Below are 23,121 nucleotides of genomic sequence, written 5' to 3' on the forward strand. Positions count from 1 at the left end.
CTAGATGTTTTGAAGATAATACTTCTAAAATGAGATGTGTTCTTGCAAGATTTAGCTATTGCCAGTAACTGAGAACAGCATTTTATTCTGTCATTTGCATAAATTCTGTACATGCAAAATTGGGACTCCACAGATTTGTTCCTGTATATTTTCTTTGAATTAATTAATAGAATGAATCAACATTTGCTATGGAATTTGGTTAATCTGCCCAAAGTTATATGGTAATATAATCATATTATGGAAATGTATTAAACATAACATGGGAATAAAGATTAACTAATGATCCAAATTAACTACAGATGCGATTTTGGGGGGTAAGAAGTATGCAAACAGTTTCTTGCCATTCTTGTGCAATTTTCACTTGAAGAATCGTAAGAACTTTGGCAAGCCACATTTAGAAAGCACACACATTAACACCACAAAACTAAGATATAAAAGCCATTTATTCAAAAAAATGTGGTGGTGTCAAATCACATACACAAGCCAATATTGAGCTACAAACACAGACCAAACAGTTCTATAAACAAAAATTGGAGTGTTCATATGCCATAGTACCTGAAAAAGACCGTTAATAAAAAGGAGTCCATAAGTATTTCATTTCCACTTTTTCTATATGGCTCCTTGCTGAATGTCTTTGCCTAAGTTAGTGTACAATGAGCCAGAGGTAGAGTCCCAAGTAAAGCATCTAATGCCTCAGGGCTCCATTAAAAACCTTTATTCTTCTAAACAAAAGGAGAGCCTAGCCTATAGTTTTCTGTATGACACTGAAGTAAAGCCTCTTTGCTTGAACATATGTCATTCCCAAGCGCACTTGGCATTAACCTAGATTGAGACTGTGCTTCGTTGAACCGTCTCAGTTCTCCTCCCCTTCAGACTCCGACTCTAGAAAAGAAGAAAGTAAAACACTTCACACAGGTTGCACAAGGTCAGTGATGTTACTGATTCTAGAAAAATAACAAGATACCCTTCCAAAATCTTCATCACACCTAGTACTTCTTAGGAAATATTGGCAGACCAAATAAGCCAGAAAGAAACACACAGCTTCGGAAGACCAAGATCTACTCTGCTAACCCTCTACGGTGGACCTCTTCATTCATAGATCTAACACTAAATTTTAACCAGACTGCTGGCATTATTCTAGTCCTCATCTGCAGAGTCATGCAATGTATATCTGAGCTGAGTTTAATAAGGGATCAGCCTTATTTTCTTGCTCTTCTAATCTCTGAGCAGGCTGTATTGCTACCATCTAGGAAGCACTCTTTAAACTGTTTGCTCCGCAAATATCAATCGTTATCATACAGCTTATCTAGAAAGGCATATGTGGTGTTACGCTACAGCAGGTAGGAAATCTGTACAAACTTATGATTTCTACAGCATAAAAGCAATTTAGAGGTAGAAACAGGAACAGAATTTAGAAATCAGAACCTATATGGTGTTTTTGTCACCTAAAGCTACTCTGCATCATATTGTACTTCCTATCTGTGTTCACCTGGCAGGAAGGGGCTTCCTGCCAACAAATACTACACGTTGGATCAGACTGCTCAGAGCAAACATGGTCTGCATGTTCTCACAGCAGCATTTTGTCTTCATTTGTACTGGACTTTGTAATTCAGGACATCTGGCAGAGGGGACATGCAGGAAAGGATAAAGATAAAGAGCAGCATTAAGGCATACAAGAAGACAACTAAAAGGGGGAAGAAATGCTCAATTAGCCCAAGATTTGTAGTCCAAAGTCTTAAGTGTGAAAGAAGCTAATGTATTCATACTGTTACCTGCACATGTGAATTGCTGCAAAGTTTATCTGCTCCTTGGCATTGCAACATATTCCATCCAAGTTTCTAAAACTAATTACATTAAATAGTTGCAAAGAACACTATTGATTATATCCTTATCTATTACACATGGATTGATCTTCCCAATTAATGTGGAATTCCTTTTCCATGCAAAAAAAGTAACTTACTTATTCAGTACAAACCAATGTATTTTCCTATGCAGAACATGAGAAAAGCAGTGTTAGAGACTAAAGAAACTAGTTTCCCTCCCCAGTAACCACTGTGAACCACCAAAACCAGCCTGCATAATCTTAGTCTGACCATTCAGCTAAAAGTAATTTCAACTGCAGTGGCACAGGCTTATGATACGTTCACATTGCCAGCACAGATGATAATAGCAGAAAAGGCACTGATGCAGAAAGCTGTTTGGTTACATGTGCTAACATCAAGGTGCTTTATGCTGTCATCAGTGCAGTGCTCCTCCCTGCAGAAGCTTCAAGAATTTATCTACGGACAAGTGGTACCAGATGATTTAAGGACTTCACAAGGTCACAGTAAACATTAAAAATCAGCAGGTGTTGTTAGGCTCAAGCATGACTGGAAACAATTTGGAGCATTGGTGCCTGCTGTTTCCTATTCTAAGTCTGTATACTTCATAGGCCTGGTACAACCAAAACCTGAAAAAATACATTTAATCTGTGAACAGACTACCACCATTCTGTAAATGAACCTGTACCTTCTTCAGCATTTTGCAGCCACTCCACAAATTTCTTCATCTGGTCGAGAAAAACACTTTTGCCTTTAGCAACATGTGCTTCTTTATACCACTTGAGGATAGCTTCTTCACTCAGGACATCAGCTGAAACACAGAGCAGTGTTTGTAAAAAAACAGTGTAATTTTTCAGAGGTTAGAAGACTTTGAACACAAGAGAAGATTTATTTTAAAGACAGCATAACAAAAGTTAGTATGATCACAGTGGCACAAACTGTGTGTGAACTGTATTGGGGTACAACTACAGAATATGATACATATAAGGGATTCCAGATGTAATAAAATGTGCAATATATTAGGCTTGAAATAAAGTACCAAATATTATGCTTCTGTAAAAGACAGTTTTCTATTCATCTGAGTTAAATACACCATGTGAGATGGCTGGATTAAAAAATAAATAAATAGACCAGTTTGCACATCTGAGAAGCTATCACAATAAGAAATCCCATGATTTTTTCTGGCTGCTGGAACACAGAACTGTGCACGGTTGCAGAAATCTGAAGTGACAGATACCTCCTGATTGAACAGTTAAAATCAGCCAGCAGGGGATTTTTGCAATCATTTTACCCTAAAGGTTTTCTATTGTTTTTAGCTAGTAAGTTTTAAGGTCAGTATTCAGACCCCCCATTTTAAGGGACCAGCTCAGATGGACAGCACTGCTGACATTATTATGTCAAGCACCAAGAATAAAATAGCTGTCAGTGAGGGAATGTGAGGCTGAGTATGATTCAGAATAAAGAAATCCTAATGAACAGCAAGGACACTTTACTGTTTCTAACAGATGCAAATTTAGGTCTAGCAACAGACTTCTAGCCCCAGGAAAAAAGCTCCTGTGATCCAGCCAAGCCAAATATCTCAGTAACTGATAGCCATGGAGGCAAAACCTTGGATCCACAATGGCATTTTGGCAGTTATGTAATGCAAGAGGCAAGAACAAACAAAAAATTAAATAAAAAAAAGAAACTATTTGTTCTATAAAAGGACTAAAGACAGCTTTCTGCATCTTATCTTCTTTCTGTCTTTGAACAAACTACCCCTCATGCTCTGCAAAAATCAACACACTGATGTTGAGTCCTTCACTGCTTCCCTGAGCTCTTTGGTGCCACCCCACCACCCACGGGGTGTTCACTTGCAGAGGCACCTACCCTGACCATCACCTCCTGCTTCAGCCTAAAGGTTAGAGCAGCTGTGGCAGGGAAGGGAAGAAGGCAAACTGAAATAAATGACACCAAAACTCCAAAGCATCTGATCAAATGAGACAGAGGAGACACATTTCACATATGCTGCTGAATAACTAACACATGGAAGCAGCCAAGGATACGTTTGAACTTAATCAAAACTATCCTAAGACATTCAACAGTAATGGAAAGTCTCCCTGAAAATCTGGAATTTAAGTGTTTGACTGGAAGTTACCTTGTCTCTAAGGCACTCTTCCAAAATAAAACCTCTTCTGCAGTTTGCTGCAACTAGCTGCAAGCTGAAAATGCACAGAAGACAGGACTGCACTGGCTTTAGGCTTTTTTCAGTATATATGAAGTTGCACTTCTGGAATTCTACAAGTGGCACATAAAGCCATATCTTCCTGAAATCACAACTCACCACAATGAACTTTTTCTCCAATTCAACAGAAACACTGGAGCTAAGAAAGAGGTTTCAAACACACTGCATTAAATACTTGCCAGTAGTCTTTAGCAGCAGCTCAAAGGCATTATTACAGCGTTCAACAAATCAGGATTTTCATTTAGCAAACCTGAAAATAGTTCACATGGATGCTCATGAAACTGTATCACACACACACACAGAGTATGCTAGAGATTGGAAGGGACCTCAAAAGATCATCTAGTCCAATCCCCCTGCCAGAGCAGGAACACCTAGATAATGTTATACAGGAATGTGTCCAGGTGGGCTTTGAATGTCTCCAGGGAAGTTTAATCCCTGCATGTAAAAAGCTTACATTCACCATAGCCCTGAAGTTCAGGCACATATATGTGCAGAATCATAGAATCAACTAGGCTGGAAAAGACCTTTAAGATGATGAAGTCCAACCATTATGAATTACTCAGGTTGTGACACATCTTATGATCCTCAGAGACAGGCAAAAAAATCAGGAGAGATTTCAGGGGAACCCTGCAACCCCAGCCCAAGCTGGCTCTTGGGCATTGTGGCTATTTAAGAACACAAAGTTGCTGCTTAGAAGCAGCTGCAGAAGCCCATTGCTACATTACAGCCTATATTGATAGCATGCAAGGAATTGCTTCCAGGTAGGCTCATACCTCAGTCCAAGAGTACAAGGATTTCAGTTCAGTTTTTGATTGTGGACTGTGGATCTCAATGGGTTTGTTGCCAAAGAGAAAAGGTGAACTTTTCCCTCCCTCCCCAAACCTGATAATAACAGCATGTAATCTCACCGTGTGCCCTGAAGCTTAAGCCATTCCCAAGTCAGGTGGATGAAAAATTTGCCTGCGTAACTCCATGGCAATAAGCCTCCTATGCTAACGGAGAAGAACAAAATGCATTCAGCTACAAAAAGGACAACTGCAACTCTCCTTTCATTTCTGAGCAATATTATTTGTAATACATTCATGCCTCCAGTGCTCATAAGAGATGATATTCTCCTGTCAGCAAAGAGATGCTCAATTAAACAATCATGCAGGACAGGGTGCAGTTAATCATAACTCCAGGTTGCTCTGAAGCAATGGGAACACTGAGGCGGACGGGAGGAGGGAGGAAATGATTCATTTTGTATATATATAGTTATTCCCCATTGAAGTTCATTATAGCTATATTTTACCAGCTGAAGGCTGTGACTGTGGGTGTGTGCACATCATTCTCACTGCAGCCCCAGGTGATGTCAGTCCCAGAGAGCTGGTTTTCCTGCAGGTGCAGCCAACTGCCACGCAAACCACCCACAGCCAGAGCCCTAGGGGCATCCTCCATGAGAGGGAGAAGCTGAAGACCACAGACTGCAGAGCGCAGAGTCTTTACTGCAGGGTTAACTGGAAACTTCCTTGAAGTTCAGGTCTCAGCTTTGTACTAAATCACCCAGTTTGAATGAATTTCTGCTTTCAACTCAAACCGCACAGCCATGGGCAGGAAAGGGAAAAACACACCCTGTCAGCTGCCAACGCAGTCAATCTGCAGCATTCAACTCTACTGCAGCTAATCCAGTTGGGAGGGCAGAGCCTTAAGGCAAGGGCTCTTACAATGCAAGGAATGTCACCCACAGTACAGCTATGGTCTTTATGGTCAGTTTTTGTTTTATTTTCTGGCAAACTTTTGCATCCAGTACCAAAAGAAAGTACTTGAATAATGAAGATATTTGTGTTCCATCAAAACCCAAAACCTGTGTATCAAGTGGAATGTGAAGACTCTGTTCTTGGACACGATTCCTGCAGTGTTTCAGAAGACAGTCTGCATCGTTTGGTACAACATCTCTCTATTGCAGGACAGTATCTCTGAGGCCCAATTATGCTGCTGCAACTCAGAGAACTACTTCACATGTACTTGGGTTTTACGTATTTATTTTTTTTTAACCTTTGGTATTTTGTAAACATTGTCTTGAATTCTAATGCAAAAGTGCTCAGAGGGTTTGTGCCTGCTAAGGGTGTTTGCTCCTTCCTCATGAAAGGAATGGTTATTAATTTCAACAGCATCAAGATTTCACATTTGAAATCTCCAGGTTGGACACTGACTAAAAGAAAGGCGATTGTGCATGTGAATATGATAAACGTAATCCCATAACAGCAACACTTACTTTACCCACCATTAAGGGACACACTGCAACATGGAACGGATTAAAAACCACCATCCATCTTATGATACAAGCATAACTAGCAAGGAGGCTGGCAAACATATTAGGTGTCACTCAGGAGAATTCAGCAACTCTTATTCTGCACCTGGCTTTTAGATTATTGCTCACACTGCAGCTGGCAGATTTACAATTGCACTGGCTTTAAGTGATGACCAGAAAAGCAACATTATAGCCAGAGATCAGTAAAAAAGTGGACAGCTTATTTTTCTCTATACTGTACTGGGCACACAAAGATATAATATTATAATGTCAACAAGCTTTAGCTGACTAGAGAACTGCTTTTGCAAATAATATTTACAAGCTGGTGAGAAGCTGCTACCACATAAGGGAAAACAGGGCTTGGGCTTTCATTAAGGGAAAAGTGGATATTCCTCATTTAGAGACAGGATTGTGAAAAACCCAGAACAACACCACAGGCTTTCAAAGACCTTATAGGTGCTAATAAGCCCCATCATTCCTGTTAGTATGTTTAGCTATTTTCAGGTAATTCCCATAGAAGTAAGGGCTATTTTATGATGGAAGCATGGGAAGGACTTAAATGCAAGATGTTGGACATGCTGTTGAGAGTAGTCATAAAATTAAATATGTCAAAGCATGAGTGGCATTTGGTGCCTACCATCATTGATGACTATTTTCATGCCCAGGAAGCACTCCTTCATAATAAGTAATAAGCAATACACTGACCATATTCATGCTGGTAGATAGCTGCATTTCTGTCTGCCCATCCACTGATACTTCAGATGCCTATATTTCTCACTAAAAAAAAGCACATCAGGTACCCTGAAACCTTTCCAGATCCTGTGCAGGTTACCCTTGAAGCACAACAGAAAGGGAAACACGTGCTTCTGCTGTTCCCTCACCACTGACACAGCCAAACAACTGTTTGGGGGCTGTTTTCCTTGACTTAGGAAACAGAAGATATGCTGTTATTGGCAACAATGAAGTGTGTCTCTCTAAAGACGTTATGGCATGTTTCAAGTGGATAGATATAAACTGGGGAGAAGGAGAGGGTGAGATCTACCAGTACTGAAACAAAGAGGAGGCAGGCAGCATGGCTCTGGACAAGCCAAAGCCATGAGCTGTTAAAATTCGATAACATAATGTGGGAGAAACAGGAAATGGAGGACTGGTGCTCCCAGAATCTTCCCTGGTTAATGCCATAATATGTCTCTACTTAATGGACACTGTTTAAATCTACAACTGCCTTAGGCAGACAGAGCTGACAACTTCCTTACTGTGTCCAGAGCTCAGAAGGGAGCTACAGCTAGTTGCTGTAAAGCCAGGCAAGCAGTTGCCAAACAGGCAGCAGCAGGTCTGCCAATCCAGCTTCAGCCTAAGCATGGCCAAGAAGGGCTGGCAGCTGTGCCACTGCATGACTGCATCAGATGGCAGAGGCAGGTGCTCTGGCGTGCTTGCCCAAGATATTCCAGGCAGGAACAGCGGGACAGCAAGTATTGCACATGCTGGACATGCTAAACTCACAGCTTCTACCCACAGGCCATACGGTAGCTCCAAACACTCTTCTAGGTATTATGCAAATCCTAAACGATATTGTGGCACCTGTAGCGCTGAGGCTAAAGCCTTCTCACCCTAACAAGCTTGCCCGAGTAGATCTCCAGAGTCAGAGCAAGAGCTCATGGGGTAAGTGGAGTACATGGGAACTGGGTTCTTGGAGCATGGTAGATTAAACTTACAATTTAGTGATTTATTTTCTTTTTTTAAAATACTTTGGAATGTCAGGGTTACCCCTGCAGCCTAAGGCAGTAATGAATTTACCAAAATTTTGATGGGAATCCTACACAAGACTATTCCTGGTTTAACCATCACTTCTGGTCTGAGTGCACAGCAATTACAGTGCTCATTCACCATGTCCACAGTGAATTTTCTTCTCCAAAGAAAACTGAATAAAGTGCTTGCTGCAGTTTTCAGTTTCAAGTTTGTCCTTGGTCATTAGCAGTGTTTATGAATCGTAGAATTTGAGGGCAGAGGGACAAAGTGTATTGCTTTTTCATTTGATCACTGAAGCCATGCTATATTGACACAAGGATGGAAATAAACCCACATAATTCACTTCCTTCTGAAACCATGAAATTATTTCAACAGTCTGAACTTGTTTGCCTTGAACATATACCTGGACACAACAGGGTGAACAAAGATCAGTATTGGGTTTCTGCTCCTGCTGATTTTTCTCCTTCAACTATTTATAGCAAGGATGTCAGAACAAACCGTTTGGCACCCGTCATGCAGTGCAAGACCATTAGTCTCTATGACAACCTGATCAGAATAAACTTGTGAAGAAGTCAATTTCACAATAAAAATTAAATCTGTCAAACTATGGCACCTGCCAGGAATGGGTAAGGAAAGGAAAGGGGAAAGAACAATAAGGGAAGCTTTTTCTGGCAGGGAGGGAGGAACAAAAAAACCCAATAAAACAACAAACAAATGAAAAAACAACCCACCACCCCAAACCGTAAAATCTTCCTGCCAAAAGGGATTGCACTTCCCAGGTTTCTTAAAGCATAGCTGTAATCTACTTCTAAATCTGCCAGGAATGTACAGAAATGTCTTCTTAGAACTGTTTTTCTACAAGGACTAAGCTGCACTTCAACAGACTGTGCGCAGTGTGTGGATCCTGCTTATGCTTCTTGACTATGGGATAAGTGCAACAAAGAGAGAAGGGCTTGTTTCGCTTTTCCTGCTGCCACACACTGGTTTGAACTATCAAAGCATAAGGTTATTCCAGAGTTCAGCTCCAACACAACCTTCTCATATGCAATACCCAGAGAACGTCAATTTTCTGTAATGTCATAGGTGAGTGGTTGGCATAGAGAATCTACACACAGGATACAACAGGGGATATAGACTTTTACCTTTATAGAAGAGTACCACGATCTTCTGAAAGGCTTTCATGAAGTGGATGTTGTCGTAACAGTATTCTTGCACCTTCTGGAGAAGAATCAACTCTGACTGGCCTTGAGTGCTGAACACAGCAAGCAGAGGGGCATATTGCTAAAAGGAAGAGAAGGTGAAAGACAAAATGCATGTTAGTATAATGAAAAAGGAAATAAACTAATGCAAATTTTTAATGTATGCATCAATTTAATTCCAAAATCCCTAGGTTTACTTGCCAATTGCATTTACTTAAATGCATACAACACATATACATAAACATCCCTGAGCTTTTGTAAGATGTGCATGCTGTGAGCTAAATTTCAGTACCACTTACAGATACTGAATTTTGTAAAACTAACTTACAAAGTCCACATTTTCGAGTACTGCTGTTTGTACACTTCACAAGGTAGCATGCTGCTAATCCAAGAGTGATATTTATTGATGTTCATAAAGTAAGACATCCAAGGATGAACTGCATGAAAATATAAATCTCTTGTTTCACAGGCATTTCAGAAGTCCCAGGAAATGAAATTAAATTAGTCCAGATTAACTGTCATCAAGTGTCATGATTTTTTTCTCGTTAACACCATCAGGGTATCATGACAACCTTTGCTTTGATAAACATTTTCACATGTTAACATTAGCAGTATTAACAGTAGCAGTACATTTCATTGTCTTTTCCTGGAATTTATTAAGATAAACCAAAAACTTCCTTTTTATGTAATTTTTCCCCCTCTTATTTCAGCTCTTAAAAATAAAAATGACATTAAAGGACTCTATCTTGTTCATTCTTTCCTTAAAAATGACAATATTTCTATCCATATCTCCTAATTTCCTTTTCTCTTAGCCTGTGACGAGTCCAGCTAAGACTGCAGTCTTAAATTTAAGGTAATATTAAAAGCATTTTTCAGAACTGAAGGGAAGACAAATCACCTTTGGTCTGCAGAGCCCCTGGCTAAACATATATTAAGATTAGTATTTAAATTGTTCTTGCACTGAGCAGCTCAGCCTTTTTTCAAGGCCAGGCTGGACAAGTCTAGGGTGAGGCGCCCCTGCCCATGGCACAGGGTTGGAACTAGATGATTTTAAGGTCTTTTCCAAACCAAACCATTCTATGATTCTATGGTTTGTAGTAACACTCTCAATTTGATGTTTTTCTGGCCTGTGTGACCAGGGCTGCAGATGGATGTGGTGGTAACAAAACACTTGCCGCCACAGCACTGAAGGGCACGTTCAAAAGTACGTACACTTCAGGACTTCTCTACAAGAGGCCAAATCCCAAGAGATTTACTAAACATGACCCATGGAAAAAAAATATTAAAAAATCTGAAAATCAACTGAAATTTGAAAGGTTTGTCCAGAATGTCTTTTACAAAATAATTATCAGCTATTAATTTTATGACAGAGAGATCAAGGAATCACACTGCAACTGTAACAAGAGCAGCTAGGTAGGTGGATAATATTAGTACTTCTGGAAGAAACTCCCTTACAAAGTAACTATGAGAAATGACTAGATGTAGCTAACACCACAGATGCCTTTCCACATCTGGCAGGAATAGCCACATCTTTAGAAACAATGTTACTGTTTCAGTAAAAGCGCTACAAAACTTGTGCAGGCTTTGGGCAGCGGGACTCCCTCTTCTTCCTATTTTTGCCCTTGGAGTTTCCAGCTGGTATCTAGGCAAGCACCAGGGAGGCAGGGCAATACACACTGCAGTTTGTTTGTCTAATAGCCTCAGCAGAACCCACTCCATCCATAGGTTTGTGAAGTGCTGCTGTCCATAAGTGTTAAGGAATTAATAATCAAAATCCTGTGTTTTCAATTTAGAAGTAAGATACCTTCATTTTGCCACATCCAACTGACTCCCTTCACATTCCTTTCACTGCACAACTGGTCCAGACTTACAACTGTAAGTTTCACAAGTGTTTAACTGACTAAGGAACCATAAAATTAGCTTTCTCCCACTGCTGGCTGAACTAATTGGCATGACTTTCCATTGCCCCAGGTTAGGTAACAACAGCAGGTCAGCAGCTGCAGGGTCATGAAGCTCACACCACAGCCTGGCTTGCAGTGCAACTTGTCTGGAGGATTCTTCACACCCATGGGGAATATCCCTTCTCTGCTCTGGAGGTGACCTAAGGGCTAAGCCCCAGTGTCACAGTGAGGTTACTGGGACAACGAGGAGCTTACCCTGTAAGATTCAGGGTTTAACAGCTTGCCCCATTTCCTCTGCAGTTCAGCTCTCGCCAGCCCTGCCATATGAATGGCACACATCACATTTACTGCACTGGGCACGCCGGTTCATGGCTGCTCACCACCTGCATTAGGAAGCCACCCATTCAGTAAGGTTTGTTAAGAACTGTGAACTAGAGGTCAATAGAGAAGGCTCGGGGGAGTACCTTACCGCTCTTGACAACTGCCTGAAAGGAAAACTTCTCTCAAGTAACAAGTGATAGCACAAGAGGTAACAGACCAGATATTAGGAGAAGTTTCTTCACCACAAGGATGATCAGGCATTGGAACAGGCTGTCCAGGGAAGCGGTGGAATCACTGTCCCTGGAAGGTTTCAAAAAGCATGTAGATGAGGCCCTCAGTGACATGGTTTAGTGATGGACTTGGCAGTCATGGTGTAGTGGTTGGACTTTTCTAATCTGGCTGATTGTGTGATTCTGTGCCTTTATACATCTTTTCAGGGGTGCCTCGTATACAGCTTATTAAAAGAAATCCAATAAATCAAAGAGCCTTGTATCCAGATGTCAAAACTTTGGAAACTGTGCTTTGTGAAAGTTATCTGCCAGGTACAGCCATGCACAAGAAATCCCACCACCTGGCATGTCCTGTGTCAACCACGTATTTATAGGCATCTTGATCCATGCCACCAGGGTGAAACAATGCCGGATTGTTTCAGGGCATGTCAACACACAAAGACATGGGAACTAAGCTCTGTGTCACATTAACAGTGTTAAACCGACTTCTGAAGTTGGCTCACACACTGGGTCAGCTGAGAGCTCAAACTGAGGAATCCAAGATCTGTCACCACCTATCCACAGAAGGATGTGAAAGAAATGCTGTTCATTTCTGAGCACTGAAATGTAAAACAGCAACTAGCAAAGCCTAAATTTCTATTTCTACTGCTTCTGTTAAAATCTTTCCTCTAAGTGCAAATAAAAAATACCACATACAAACTCATCCTCTGTTTTTGGAAAGTGGCTGTAGCTGGAAGGATGCCTACCTGATATAGGCAAGATCCCTTACTTCATTTAGTGGGGTTACGTACATAGCTACATACACTGGGTCAGTGAGATGCATAGGACTAGTCATCGAGACAACAATATTTGTACAAAGCCAGCTATGTTTCTTTTCCCAATGCTCAAATACTCCAAAAAGTGTTTGTTGATTTGCCCTGCAGTACTAGACAATAAATCTCAATGGATACTCTGTTACAACTCAATAAGATATGATCAATTTTTACATCAAAAGAACAAGAAAAACAATGTCTCCCCCCCCCTTCTGGAAACTATCTCCTCCTTCTACTGCTATTTGGGTCACTTGAAAAGACTTCAAGGCATTCAGTTTTATCATCAAAGACTGCACAAGATCCCAAGTGACTACATGTCTAGGATGACTGACTGGGAAACCAAATTCAGATGAAAGGACAGCAGTAGTAGCAGCTAAACCAACATGGGAAATCCAAGTATGGAGAGGCATCCAATATGAGAAAGAAAGGAATTCAGATCAAGCTTAACATTCATTTAACCATAAAGTATAGCTGGCTTCTGTCCTAGGGCAAATCTTTGTAGCCCTGACTATGAGGGAGTATTCTCTTGGTCATGGTTCGCAGCTTAAAAAGAGTAATTCTGCTGAAAAGTCTCTGTTCTCAGTTCAACTGTCTTGTATTGCAATTCCTTCTGACTCAGATGAGTAATACCAACCATAGCAATGACTCTCATGTCTCTGCATTGTTTTTAGGTTTGGGATGGTGGTTTTTTTCCCCACTTCCAGGTCATTAGAGTTTCTGTACCAAGATCCAACTGTGATACTGCGATCTGTAATCTTAGCAAACTGCAGCCTGTCTTCCTATGTATTCAGTTCCCTCTTCCACAAGGTCAGTGCCTGGATCAGACAGTAACTACACTATACAGTCCACATGCTCTCAAGCCAGATCCTGGGTTATTATTTGACAAGTTGCTGAGTATCCAGCTCCCACAGTCAACACAGGCAACGATCATTTCACAGATTCTGAACTCAGCAGTCCTGCTTGTGCAAAACAAGCACAGGTGCCGCCTCACCATGCTCCCAAAACTTCTTTGCTTCTGGCAAAGACAGTTCCTGCAGCCTTACCTTAGTAAGGTGTGAGCAGCGCTGAGTCTCAGCATTTGCTTAGCACTGTCCCCAGCGTAAGGAGATACTCAGGATCTGACATACCAAGAAAGCACAACACAGATGTGCTCAGGCTGTGATCACATCGGTTTGCTCTCTCTGTGCTATATGCCTTGGGGTATTCAATAATCTCAAATATCTCAATTTTGCATTCATTTGACTAAAGGCGAAGGGACTATACACAGTACTTAGTGTGCTCAGTGTCAGCCCTCAAAACACTCAATCTCCTGGATTTAAACAGGCAAAAACCTGGCAGCAGTGGAATGTTTTCTGTTACTTCATAGCAGCCCTTCCCCTCTTCACCCACACACGCACCTTTAGATGTTTGAGGGCTTGCTCTGCAACCAGCTCTTCCTTCTTGTTCCATTCCACAGCATTCATGACACAGGTCCACAGGAGACCTATCACCGCTGGCTCTGGCAGCTCATTTCTTTTCATTTCCTCTTTTACATAAAGCACTATCTGGAGCAGGAAGTAAACTGCTGTCTTAAACAACATTTCCGATCAACCAGAAACAATGCTGACATCAAATATTTGCAGTCATTTACAAATAACACCATGGTATAGAAGTAATAAGAAACAACATTGGAACAAGAATAATGAAAAGGAAGCATTTAGCGTGCTTTTTTTAGCAACATTACTATTAACTTGACTATAAATTTTGTCCCTCCCCTCCAACCTAACAGTTAATCCAGTTAAATGAAATACATTCTCATCAAGCATAACTGAACCAAGAAAACCATAGTCAGCTGCACTTGTAAATCCAGAGGATGTCTTGTTGCTTTAATCATAAGCAGAGTGAATGGATGAATACATTAAAATAATTCAAAGAAAATCAGAGGAAATCTGTGAGATGCACATATCTGTTCCCCTCTACCTGGTGTTGATTTAAGGTTTTGACTATGATCATATAAACAGAAAGCTGGAAAACCCCACTCTTTACCTCTTTAATTGGGCATTCCTGAGAGAGACGTTCTTGCAGCTCTTTTTGAAGTTCTTTACGAGTCCCCAGTGACTGCTGAACTCTAAGGAAATCTGAGAGCTCTTTTAGACCTGCTTCAGTAAAGTACTTGGCAAAATGGTCCACATTCTGCCGGTTGGCTGGAAATAGTTCCTAGGAAGACAGGAATGCTTTCTGTTAAATAAATAAGCAATGACAACTCTTGACAGAACTGAAGGAACAATTTTTAAGAATGAACAGTGGGAATCACCTGGTACTGCACTTAAAAAAATAAAGTGCTTCAACACTGGAAAAGTCAACACTTCATTCATATTGTTGTGTTTCATTATAGTGGAGGAAAAAAACTATGGCCAGTTATGCAAAAAAGCTAACACCCATTCGGCATGAAGTGCGTGTACTTATGATGTTGCTCAAAACAGTCCTCAGAGAAACTATACCTTTTCCAGCCAGATTCCAAGAGTCTTGTAGGGAAAGTACAAAGAAATACATGGTAAAGCCATTATATATGAAGAACATTTACCATGCCTTCCCAGTGCATCCACTTCATTGGAGAAATACGCTTAGCCACACACATGTAAGTAGCTCAGGCACTCTGGCCTGATGTTGCTCCCCTGATGAGCGATGATCACCACTAATGCATCATTTAACAAAGACCACAAAATCCACTGTACTGTTAGTACAGTACAGTACAGTGGAAAAACATAGCTGGCTTTGTACTGTTGCCACTAACTCCTGTAGGCATTGCTAATTCAAAGACACTGTCAATCTATGATTTATGAAAGTCCAGCTACTTAGAAAAGTTAAAACTACTCTTAAAAACTGCTACAGCAAATGTCCCATCTTGGCAAGGATTCAATCGCATTTGCTTACGAGCCAGTTCTTAGTGTCTAACAATGATTTGTGGGGTAGAGTTGGGTTTTTTTAACAAACAAGCTAAAGACCCTTAATCTGTTTACTGACTGACAATGAGATTAAGAGGAAACTTTCATGACGGCATCTATGCTAGGCAACATCACCTGATGCTTTATAATTGTTTAATATAGCAGCATGAGAGCCAACAGCTGAAAGTTTAAGTCAATCAAGTTCAAAATAGAAGATGCAGTTTGCTCTTCTCCCCCTCTCTAATAAACAGTGTAATTAGCCCATTTCCCAGCTTTATGGCAAATTATTTATGACTTGGACTCTTAAAATCAAATACAATTTGATGAGATGAAGGGGTGTGCGAGGCTGCTTCACTTGTGAAGATTCTTGCTTAGTCATAAATTATTGAGGTAGAAACAGGAAATACTGCTGAAATTCTCCAGGCAGTGCTACACAGGATTGCAGTGCATTGATTGGATTACCACAGCAGCAATCTTTTTTGAGGACTAGGAAAAAAAAGACTCATCTTCAGAAAGACAGAGAGAGAGAAAGGCACATGACTCATGAATATTCATATATACTCTAAATACCTCAGGGCATTGCTACAAACTCAGAACACAGGTTTTGAGTCCAAAGGCTGAAAGCCTTCCTGCATTGCTCCTGCTAGATCTCCTGTGATCACTGCAGGACCATTTATGCTACCCAGATGGCTGTGCTTTCACTATACTATTTAAACACTGTCACTTTGGAAACTTACTTATAACCCTTTATACTTTGTTATTTACAAAAGTAAAACATATTTCAACAAAATACAAATCCTCATGCACAGCTGCTGGTGGTGTGTGTTTTGTTAGCAGTGCTTAGAAAAAAACTCATTTAATTCCCAAGCCCCATATAGACAGTATTTCAGATGGCATCTGACTACAGGAAAAACAGACAGAATGTAAAATCATGTGATATTTAATATTCCTGAACCTGTATCAGTGCTACAGCCATAACAATATTGCTGTGATTCAAAATATTTAAAAAATTATGAGTCTGAGGGGGAGTTAACATGCTTACTGCAAACTCCCATCTGCATTGTATTTCTTTCTCTTTCCCAAGGAGAAAAAAGGATTATTGAAAATATATTGTACTTACTAGCAATCTTTTATCAAGGTTGGCTTTTCTTAAAGCAGAGGTAACAGAATTGGCATCTTTCTCTGCCATCCACGCTTTAAAAAGCTTTACAGCAAAAGAGGCTGCAATCCCTGTTCAAGGAAAAACACGTTTCAGCAATTTTCAACACGATTTAGAGATGGCTATAAGAATTACAAGGTTAGAAAGTGGTTATGAGAATGTAGAATGAAAACACTTCTTTGTGACGATGGAACCAAACACATAGAGCTGAAATGCTCATTTTTTTTCTTTAATGAAGTATTAATTTCCTGACACACGCTAGATTGATTGAAAATCTTTTCTTTCTGTAGCACCCATCTCCAGTCAACTCTTCAAAGATCTACTTTGCAATTATTTTTCCTACCTCCTCAATTTACAGATAAAGTCCAATGCAAAAGGAAAAAATATGCATTAAATCAGTTATGAAATGAAGGCACAAAATAATAAAGGATAGTCAGGAATAAGAACTAAACCCCTGTATCTTTAAAGGACTTTTTAGCAAGTCCTGGAATAGGGTTAAATAACTTTGCAACTTCAAGGTAACTGATTGTACTGCATCCTTGTAGAAGGCATAGAGTAGCTGATAGGACAAGGCACAAATACGATTTTAAGTGGAAAAATTCCTTCCTCAAGGCATGACTGAGTATTTTGAGCATTAAATCAAATGAACTCTACCTCTGTTAGCTTTGGGTTTCCCAGGGGAGCTAACAAACCATTAGCCCCACACCCCCTTTTTGCCTTCTCCTATTTTCTAGAGCAGCACCACCAATGGCTCTGCTCCAGCTTCTTGGCTGTGAGCAGCAAAGTGCAAGGAGCTGAAGGAAGCTGAAAGGTCTCAGGGATGGAGAGCCAGCTTATCCTTGTGGAAGGTCTCCTATAGGCCAGTTATGCTTCTCCATACTATACTCATATCAACATTTACAGTGCTGTTCAGGGTGGTGATAATGATAATTTTATACTATGCTACAGCCGGTGGTCATAATTGTCTGTTTCATCTCCAAACAGTCCTGAATCTCTGAGAGCTAGATGGGACCTACTGGTAGGAAGCTGCTTCGTTGTTCTTAGCACTTTATAGATAGATACCCGTTCTTTTTATTTATAGGATACATTGACTAAATGAGTCATCAAACAGGAACATAAGAGATTATTCCCATAGCAATGTAAACTTCAATAGCACTGATACAACAGTTTTGATGACCTTATTTCAAGAGCTTAGTTTCAAGGCATGACCCTTAGGAACTGATACACAGAACCATGGATGCACAATGCCATGACAAGAAAGGCCTACAACAACTACTTTAGATTTGTTTTACATGTTGTACAGGTGGCTCCAAATGAAACCAGCATAATGCAGCAATCTTAAGTATAGTAGGCTGACTAGTCAAGACTCACAAAGCCTGGTCAACGAACAAGGACCTAGGCATAAATTCCACCTGTAATTTCTGAATCTGCAAACACAGCGCAGCATATCCAAAATGTGCCTGTGTGTTCAATACCAAAAGTACTGTCACCAAGCATTGTCCCAGTACCCATGTCCTAAAGTCTTTTTCTAGTTTTGGCTTAAAATAAAACAAGTATCATGCCAGTACCAATGTTAGAAAGAAGTTGTTCCAGGGCTTCACTACCCACGTTTTCAAACTTAATTTCTAATGTATATCCCAAATTTACATTGGCCATTTCTGTACTCTATCCATGTGCTGCCACTTCCTCTTCCTTTACATAGCTCGTCCCTTTTTCTGTTTTTCCTCCATTTACAGAAAGTAACTTCAGCCATTATTTTAGTGATTAAACCTGTTAGCTGGTTTTTTGCATTTACATTGTTTTTCCAGCATGGGTGACAATGAAGGGCACACCTAACCCTGATGAGGTTCTACCACTACTCAGACACTTCTCTGTCTCTGCTAGAAATATGTCAGCCATCCCTAAAAGACATTTTTTTTCCCATCTATAGATCACAGCAAAAGGAATGACAACACTGAAAAAGGGTAATCTTATAATGAATTAGGCATTTGCCCTCAAATTTGACAGATCCCTTGTCTGTATAATTTACCCTTATCTCACTAACAGCCAGTTCTTTGCCAGGGTCACAATACTCATGCTGATCAACAACTCCCTCAGCTTGTCTAATTGTTTCTTCACGTATTTTAACCTCACTTGCCCACAGCATTGTTTTTTTGTAAATCAAAGAAAGTATCAAGTTTATTCTTATATTATCTACCTGTTTTAAACCCTGCTCTTTTTACTGTTTTTTTTCTCCTAATTATCTTAGCATCTCTAATTATTCTTCAATAAAAGATCTATTCCAGAATGTTGACTGAACAATCTTTTACTCACATGCAGACACAGGGACATTTTTAGTATGTATAAACCAAGAACCAAAAGTATACGTATGCTCCTGACAAAAGTTTAGGGCTTCTAGAAACAGAAGTTCATAACACAAATTGAATTTGTTCTACAATTTGTACATAAAAATTGTATTTCTAAAATGGTAAGTATGAACTATAACAAATTACTTTAGTTTTAAAAATTTGAGTTTTCAGATGCCTCTTGTCTTCCCATAACTAGGAACAGACTTTGATTTAAAAATATTATAGGCAATCACCCTAAGACATGGATTAGTGCTTTTGTTTGCATTTTCTCCTAGGTTAATTCTGATTCCAAAATCTGTGGTGATGACAGAGCAAAGCTACAGCTGTGGCTTTTCTTCCTGCAGCGTGTAGAAAACAAATGTAATGGTTAGCATGCTGCAAATGAGAACACGAAGTTAGAATACATTTTAGCTAATATACAGCTCTTTAACAAAACCAAAAAGCTTTTACGAAAACTGTTCAACACTGAACAACTTCATTTGTAATTATTACAGGTAGTCAGTAACTGCAGAGAAACACACTGTTGAGCAAGTATTTGGGAAACAGGACCCCAGCGTGGATTCCTAAAAAAAGATAAATAAAACCCCTCAAAAAAAAAAAAAAAAACAAAAAAAACACAACAAAAAACCCACCAAAAATCAAACAAACAAACAAAAAAAAATACAAGGGAAAAAAAAAGTAATTTCAAAAAGTCACTGTACCCTAAGACCTTGAGCAACCTGGTCTAGCAGGAGGTTTCTCTGACCATGGCAGGGGGGTTGGAACTAAGATGACCTTAAGGTCCTTTCCAACCCAAACCATTCTGTGATTCCAGGATTGAAAGAATAGTTACTCATCATATAGCAAATACAAGTCCATGAGAAAGTGCATCAGTCACTGATCACTACTGGTTTGAAGGCAAAATAAGGGGTTTAATTTTATTTTTTTCCTTCTGCAAAACCCACGTGGCCTGCATGTGTTCTCTGTTCCACTTGACGCTCACATGCACAACATACTGGCATTACTTGAAAAAATGCTAGTAGATGTATCTCAGGAATAGATGCTACACTTTACACTTTATAATATCACAATAATACATATATTCTACATTTTTTTCACACACGTGTAACTTCCAGAAAACATCAATCCTTTGGGGTTTGTTTGTGCTTTTCGTTGCTTTTTTCCTATGTTTGACTACCCTCACATTAGATTTCACGAAGTATGTCGGCTGTTGCTGTCTGTATACACTTCTGCTTTAAAATACCCATTTCCATTGTATAGTTACCGCCTTTCAAGATACAAAGCATGTTGCAATAAAATGCTTCCCGTATTAAAGCTAACGGAAAAAAAAAGATCATATAGAAAATTACCTTCTTTGACTATATTGTCAGTGAAGAGGCTTGTTAAAATTGTAGCAGGAAGAGTCCCGTTGGCTAACAGGATGCCAGAAAGCATTGCCAGCTTTGTCTGTTCCGTCTCAGTAAAGGCTTTAAGAAACAGCAGAAGCTGTGGGCCAGACAACAACAAAAAATTAAATATTTGAGCCATAGGCAATGATAACAAGTAAACATGGATATTAGCAGACAGTTTAATTTCTTATGTCTCAAGAAGTCTCACTATGATTAATGGTGCTCATGTCAAAAGTCTGCATGAAGCATGGCAGCACCATTTCACTGATTGCTTATAACTTCATTTTCTGTAAGGACGTAAGCATGTGGAATATGGCCTTACTCAGGGAGACAAAGCCTGTCTTCTTCAAATATACGTATATACGTGTAAAACTAAAAGTGCTTCTTACAGGCTTGAGACCCACAGGAATTACAGGACCACAGACTTGCTGACTTCAGCACACTGACAGGAGCCTGCCCACTCACATGTTCAGACTTTGGACTAAACCCCACACAGCTGCAGTTCATTTTTTAGCTTACAAAAACCCTTACTCATGAAAACAATAAAAGGATGAGAAAGTTTCCTGTTTTGCTTTTGGGGAAGAGAACACAGAACAATGACAACCAATTTTCTATTGGCTAAAATGAGAAATATAGTTCAAGTTCAGACATTCTTGATAAAGCTGACAAAGGACAGACAGGAACAAAAGCTGCTTTAGGACCTCACCATTCCCACTACTAATTACAAGAGGAAACAAATAGCTTGAGAAAAAAAAAAAAAATCGCAAATCTCACTATCTTAATTAAGTTCTAGAGAACTATGTATTTGCCTCTTAGAAGTCTAAAAATGGCAATTAGGTCTCTTTTAAATATCTTAACTTTCTATGTTAAAACGAATGACTTTAAAGCACAGTTATGAAGTAGATTACACCTCTTTGACTTACATAAGGAAAAGGTTGCGCAAAATGAGATACTGTCAGTAACATTACTGTTAAATAATAAAAGGAGGCTAGACAGCGAAGGGCAGCTCCATTCATTGCAAAAAGCTGCTGACGCCACCAGAAGCTCGCTTACAAATTTACTGTCACCACAAGAAAAGAGAAGAAAAAAATATGAAAGCCTGCACACATCCATTTCTGGAGTTTAAAAGGAATTCTCATTTCCTCCTTCAGCTACCGCTGCTTTGTTCATCTACCTTCTGCTGTCACGACACCATTCTTCCTTCTCCAAAGCAGCAATAGATGCAAGCAAAGCAGAACAACTCATTCTGATGGAAAATTCCCACCCAGTTTCCACATTAACAGTATTTCTCAATTACCAAATCTCACCCATACAAACAGACAGAATAGCACACACGTTCCTGTGCTTGTTTGTTACCATGGACAGTGAGAGCTCTTCAAGAGCTTAACATAAATTGTAAAGCTTTCTCAATGTAGTAACATTTTATAAATCCAGATAACTAGCAAAGTGAGTTAATAAAACTCATGCAGTGTTTTATGAATAGCTCTGCCCTGTATCAGTGAACATAACTGAAAAAAAAACCCCTCATTCATACAGTAGCACTTACATAATAACCTCAGCTTTAAATTACAGCTTACACAGGCCTGAATGATTCAGCCACAGACAAATCATTTGGGTTTGTTTTTTAACTGGCTTCAGCCAAATGACTGCAACATGCAGTATTAGCTTAAAAGAAAAATTATTAAACTATAAAATCTCAAGGTGTAATTTTATTTCAACAAAGTGTGACTCACAACCAAAAAAACCCTGTACATGAATGGAATTATTATTTCTAAATATATGGATGAAAAACAAGTGGTGTGCTGTATTTCCAAATGCAGCAATTAATTGGTATATATAATGGAGCAGGTAAAGGAACTTCAGGGCCACATTTAATGAGAAGACTGAAAACATTTTTACAGAATTTCAGTAGAAGCCTAAAGTAAAATGGAGTCCTGGGGATTTAAAGCTGTCATATAAGCTTTATCAACAATATTGTACCATAATGAGATCTGCACAAGAAAAGAAATGGGAATTGGACCTTTTTCTCTTTAGAGAAATTATTTCTCTGTATAGCCTACTTAACCCTTATTCCTCCTGCTCCCGTATGAGCAACAGATGATTTTGTTTAGAAAGTGGTCAGCCTGACTACTTTAACATGGAAGACCAGGTTTTGCCCTACTTCTGAGCTGGGTTTTGTCAGCAATGAGTTATGAAGAGTTATACGCCTTCATTTCAGATCCGAGTCACTAAAGCAACAATGGCAGAAAATCCAGCTGCAAAGCCAGTAACACAGTCCAAGGTGAAGAAGGATTCTAAGAGGACTTTCAAATATTTACCAACTCTACTTTTGAGAAATCTGCAATTGTTCAAATGTTTTGGAAGGTCTGACATAATGTATCTAAGAAGTTCACAGTCTCGTCCTCTTCCTTTTCTTTTGAAACATGCTTCTTGCAAAGTCTCTTAGCATCAATCTGAAATAGTGCTCTCGAACTAGATGCCACTGCAGTATGTTTTGAGCAGAAACCTTATCTTCTGCATGTCTCTCATTATTTACCGGTCATGATACTAGCATAATTTTTGTTATACTAATACTTCTGAAAAGCAGCTCAAATAAACTTATACATGTCATTTTCCGCTGTTCAAGGATATTATTCTGTACTTTCAAGCAATTGTGAAACAGTCTAATTTAGGGGGAGACTGGGTGACAGAAGGAATAAAAGCCTTTAATAAACCCACTTAAAAACCATCAGAAAAAACAAAATGTTCAGTCCAAA

At 39.5% G+C, this 23,121-nt stretch overlaps 1 protein-coding gene and 1 long non-coding RNA gene across 4 annotated transcripts in view; one reads left to right on the forward strand and one right to left on the reverse strand.

The window, feature by feature from the left end:
• Positions 1-425: 425 nt before the first annotated feature.
• Positions 426-23,121, reverse strand: part of BZW2 (basic leucine zipper and W2 domains 2) — a 58,283-nt gene continuing 35,587 nt past the window's right edge. For all 3 annotated transcript variants that reach the window (XM_062605007.1, XM_062605009.1, XM_062605008.1), the window contains 7 exons: positions 20,327-20,462; positions 16,591-16,700; positions 14,572-14,742; positions 13,944-14,090; positions 9,226-9,364; positions 2,509-2,631; positions 426-882 (listed from right to left, as the gene is read on the reverse strand). In XM_062605007.1, the coding sequence (XP_062460991.1) occupies positions 854-882; positions 2,509-2,631; positions 9,226-9,364; positions 13,944-14,090; positions 14,572-14,742; positions 16,591-16,700; positions 20,327-20,462 (855 nt within the window). In that variant the 3' untranslated portion in view covers positions 426-853. The remainder of the gene's footprint in view (positions 883-2,508; positions 2,632-9,225; positions 9,365-13,943; positions 14,091-14,571; positions 14,743-16,590; positions 16,701-20,326; positions 20,463-23,121) is intronic.
• Positions 11,486-12,522, forward strand: LOC134156727 (uncharacterized). The gene is made up of 3 exons (XR_009962039.1): positions 11,486-11,595; positions 11,942-12,046; positions 12,131-12,522. It is a non-coding gene; the product is annotated as an uncharacterized LOC134156727 (long non-coding RNA).

This window comes from Pezoporus occidentalis, unplaced genomic scaffold (genome assembly GCF_034315485.1).
Source record: "Pezoporus occidentalis ecotype Australia unplaced genomic scaffold, CSIRO_AGI_Poc_V1 ctg9, whole genome shotgun sequence".
Classification (NCBI taxonomy): domain Eukaryota; kingdom Metazoa; phylum Chordata; class Aves; order Psittaciformes; family Psittacidae; genus Pezoporus; species Pezoporus occidentalis.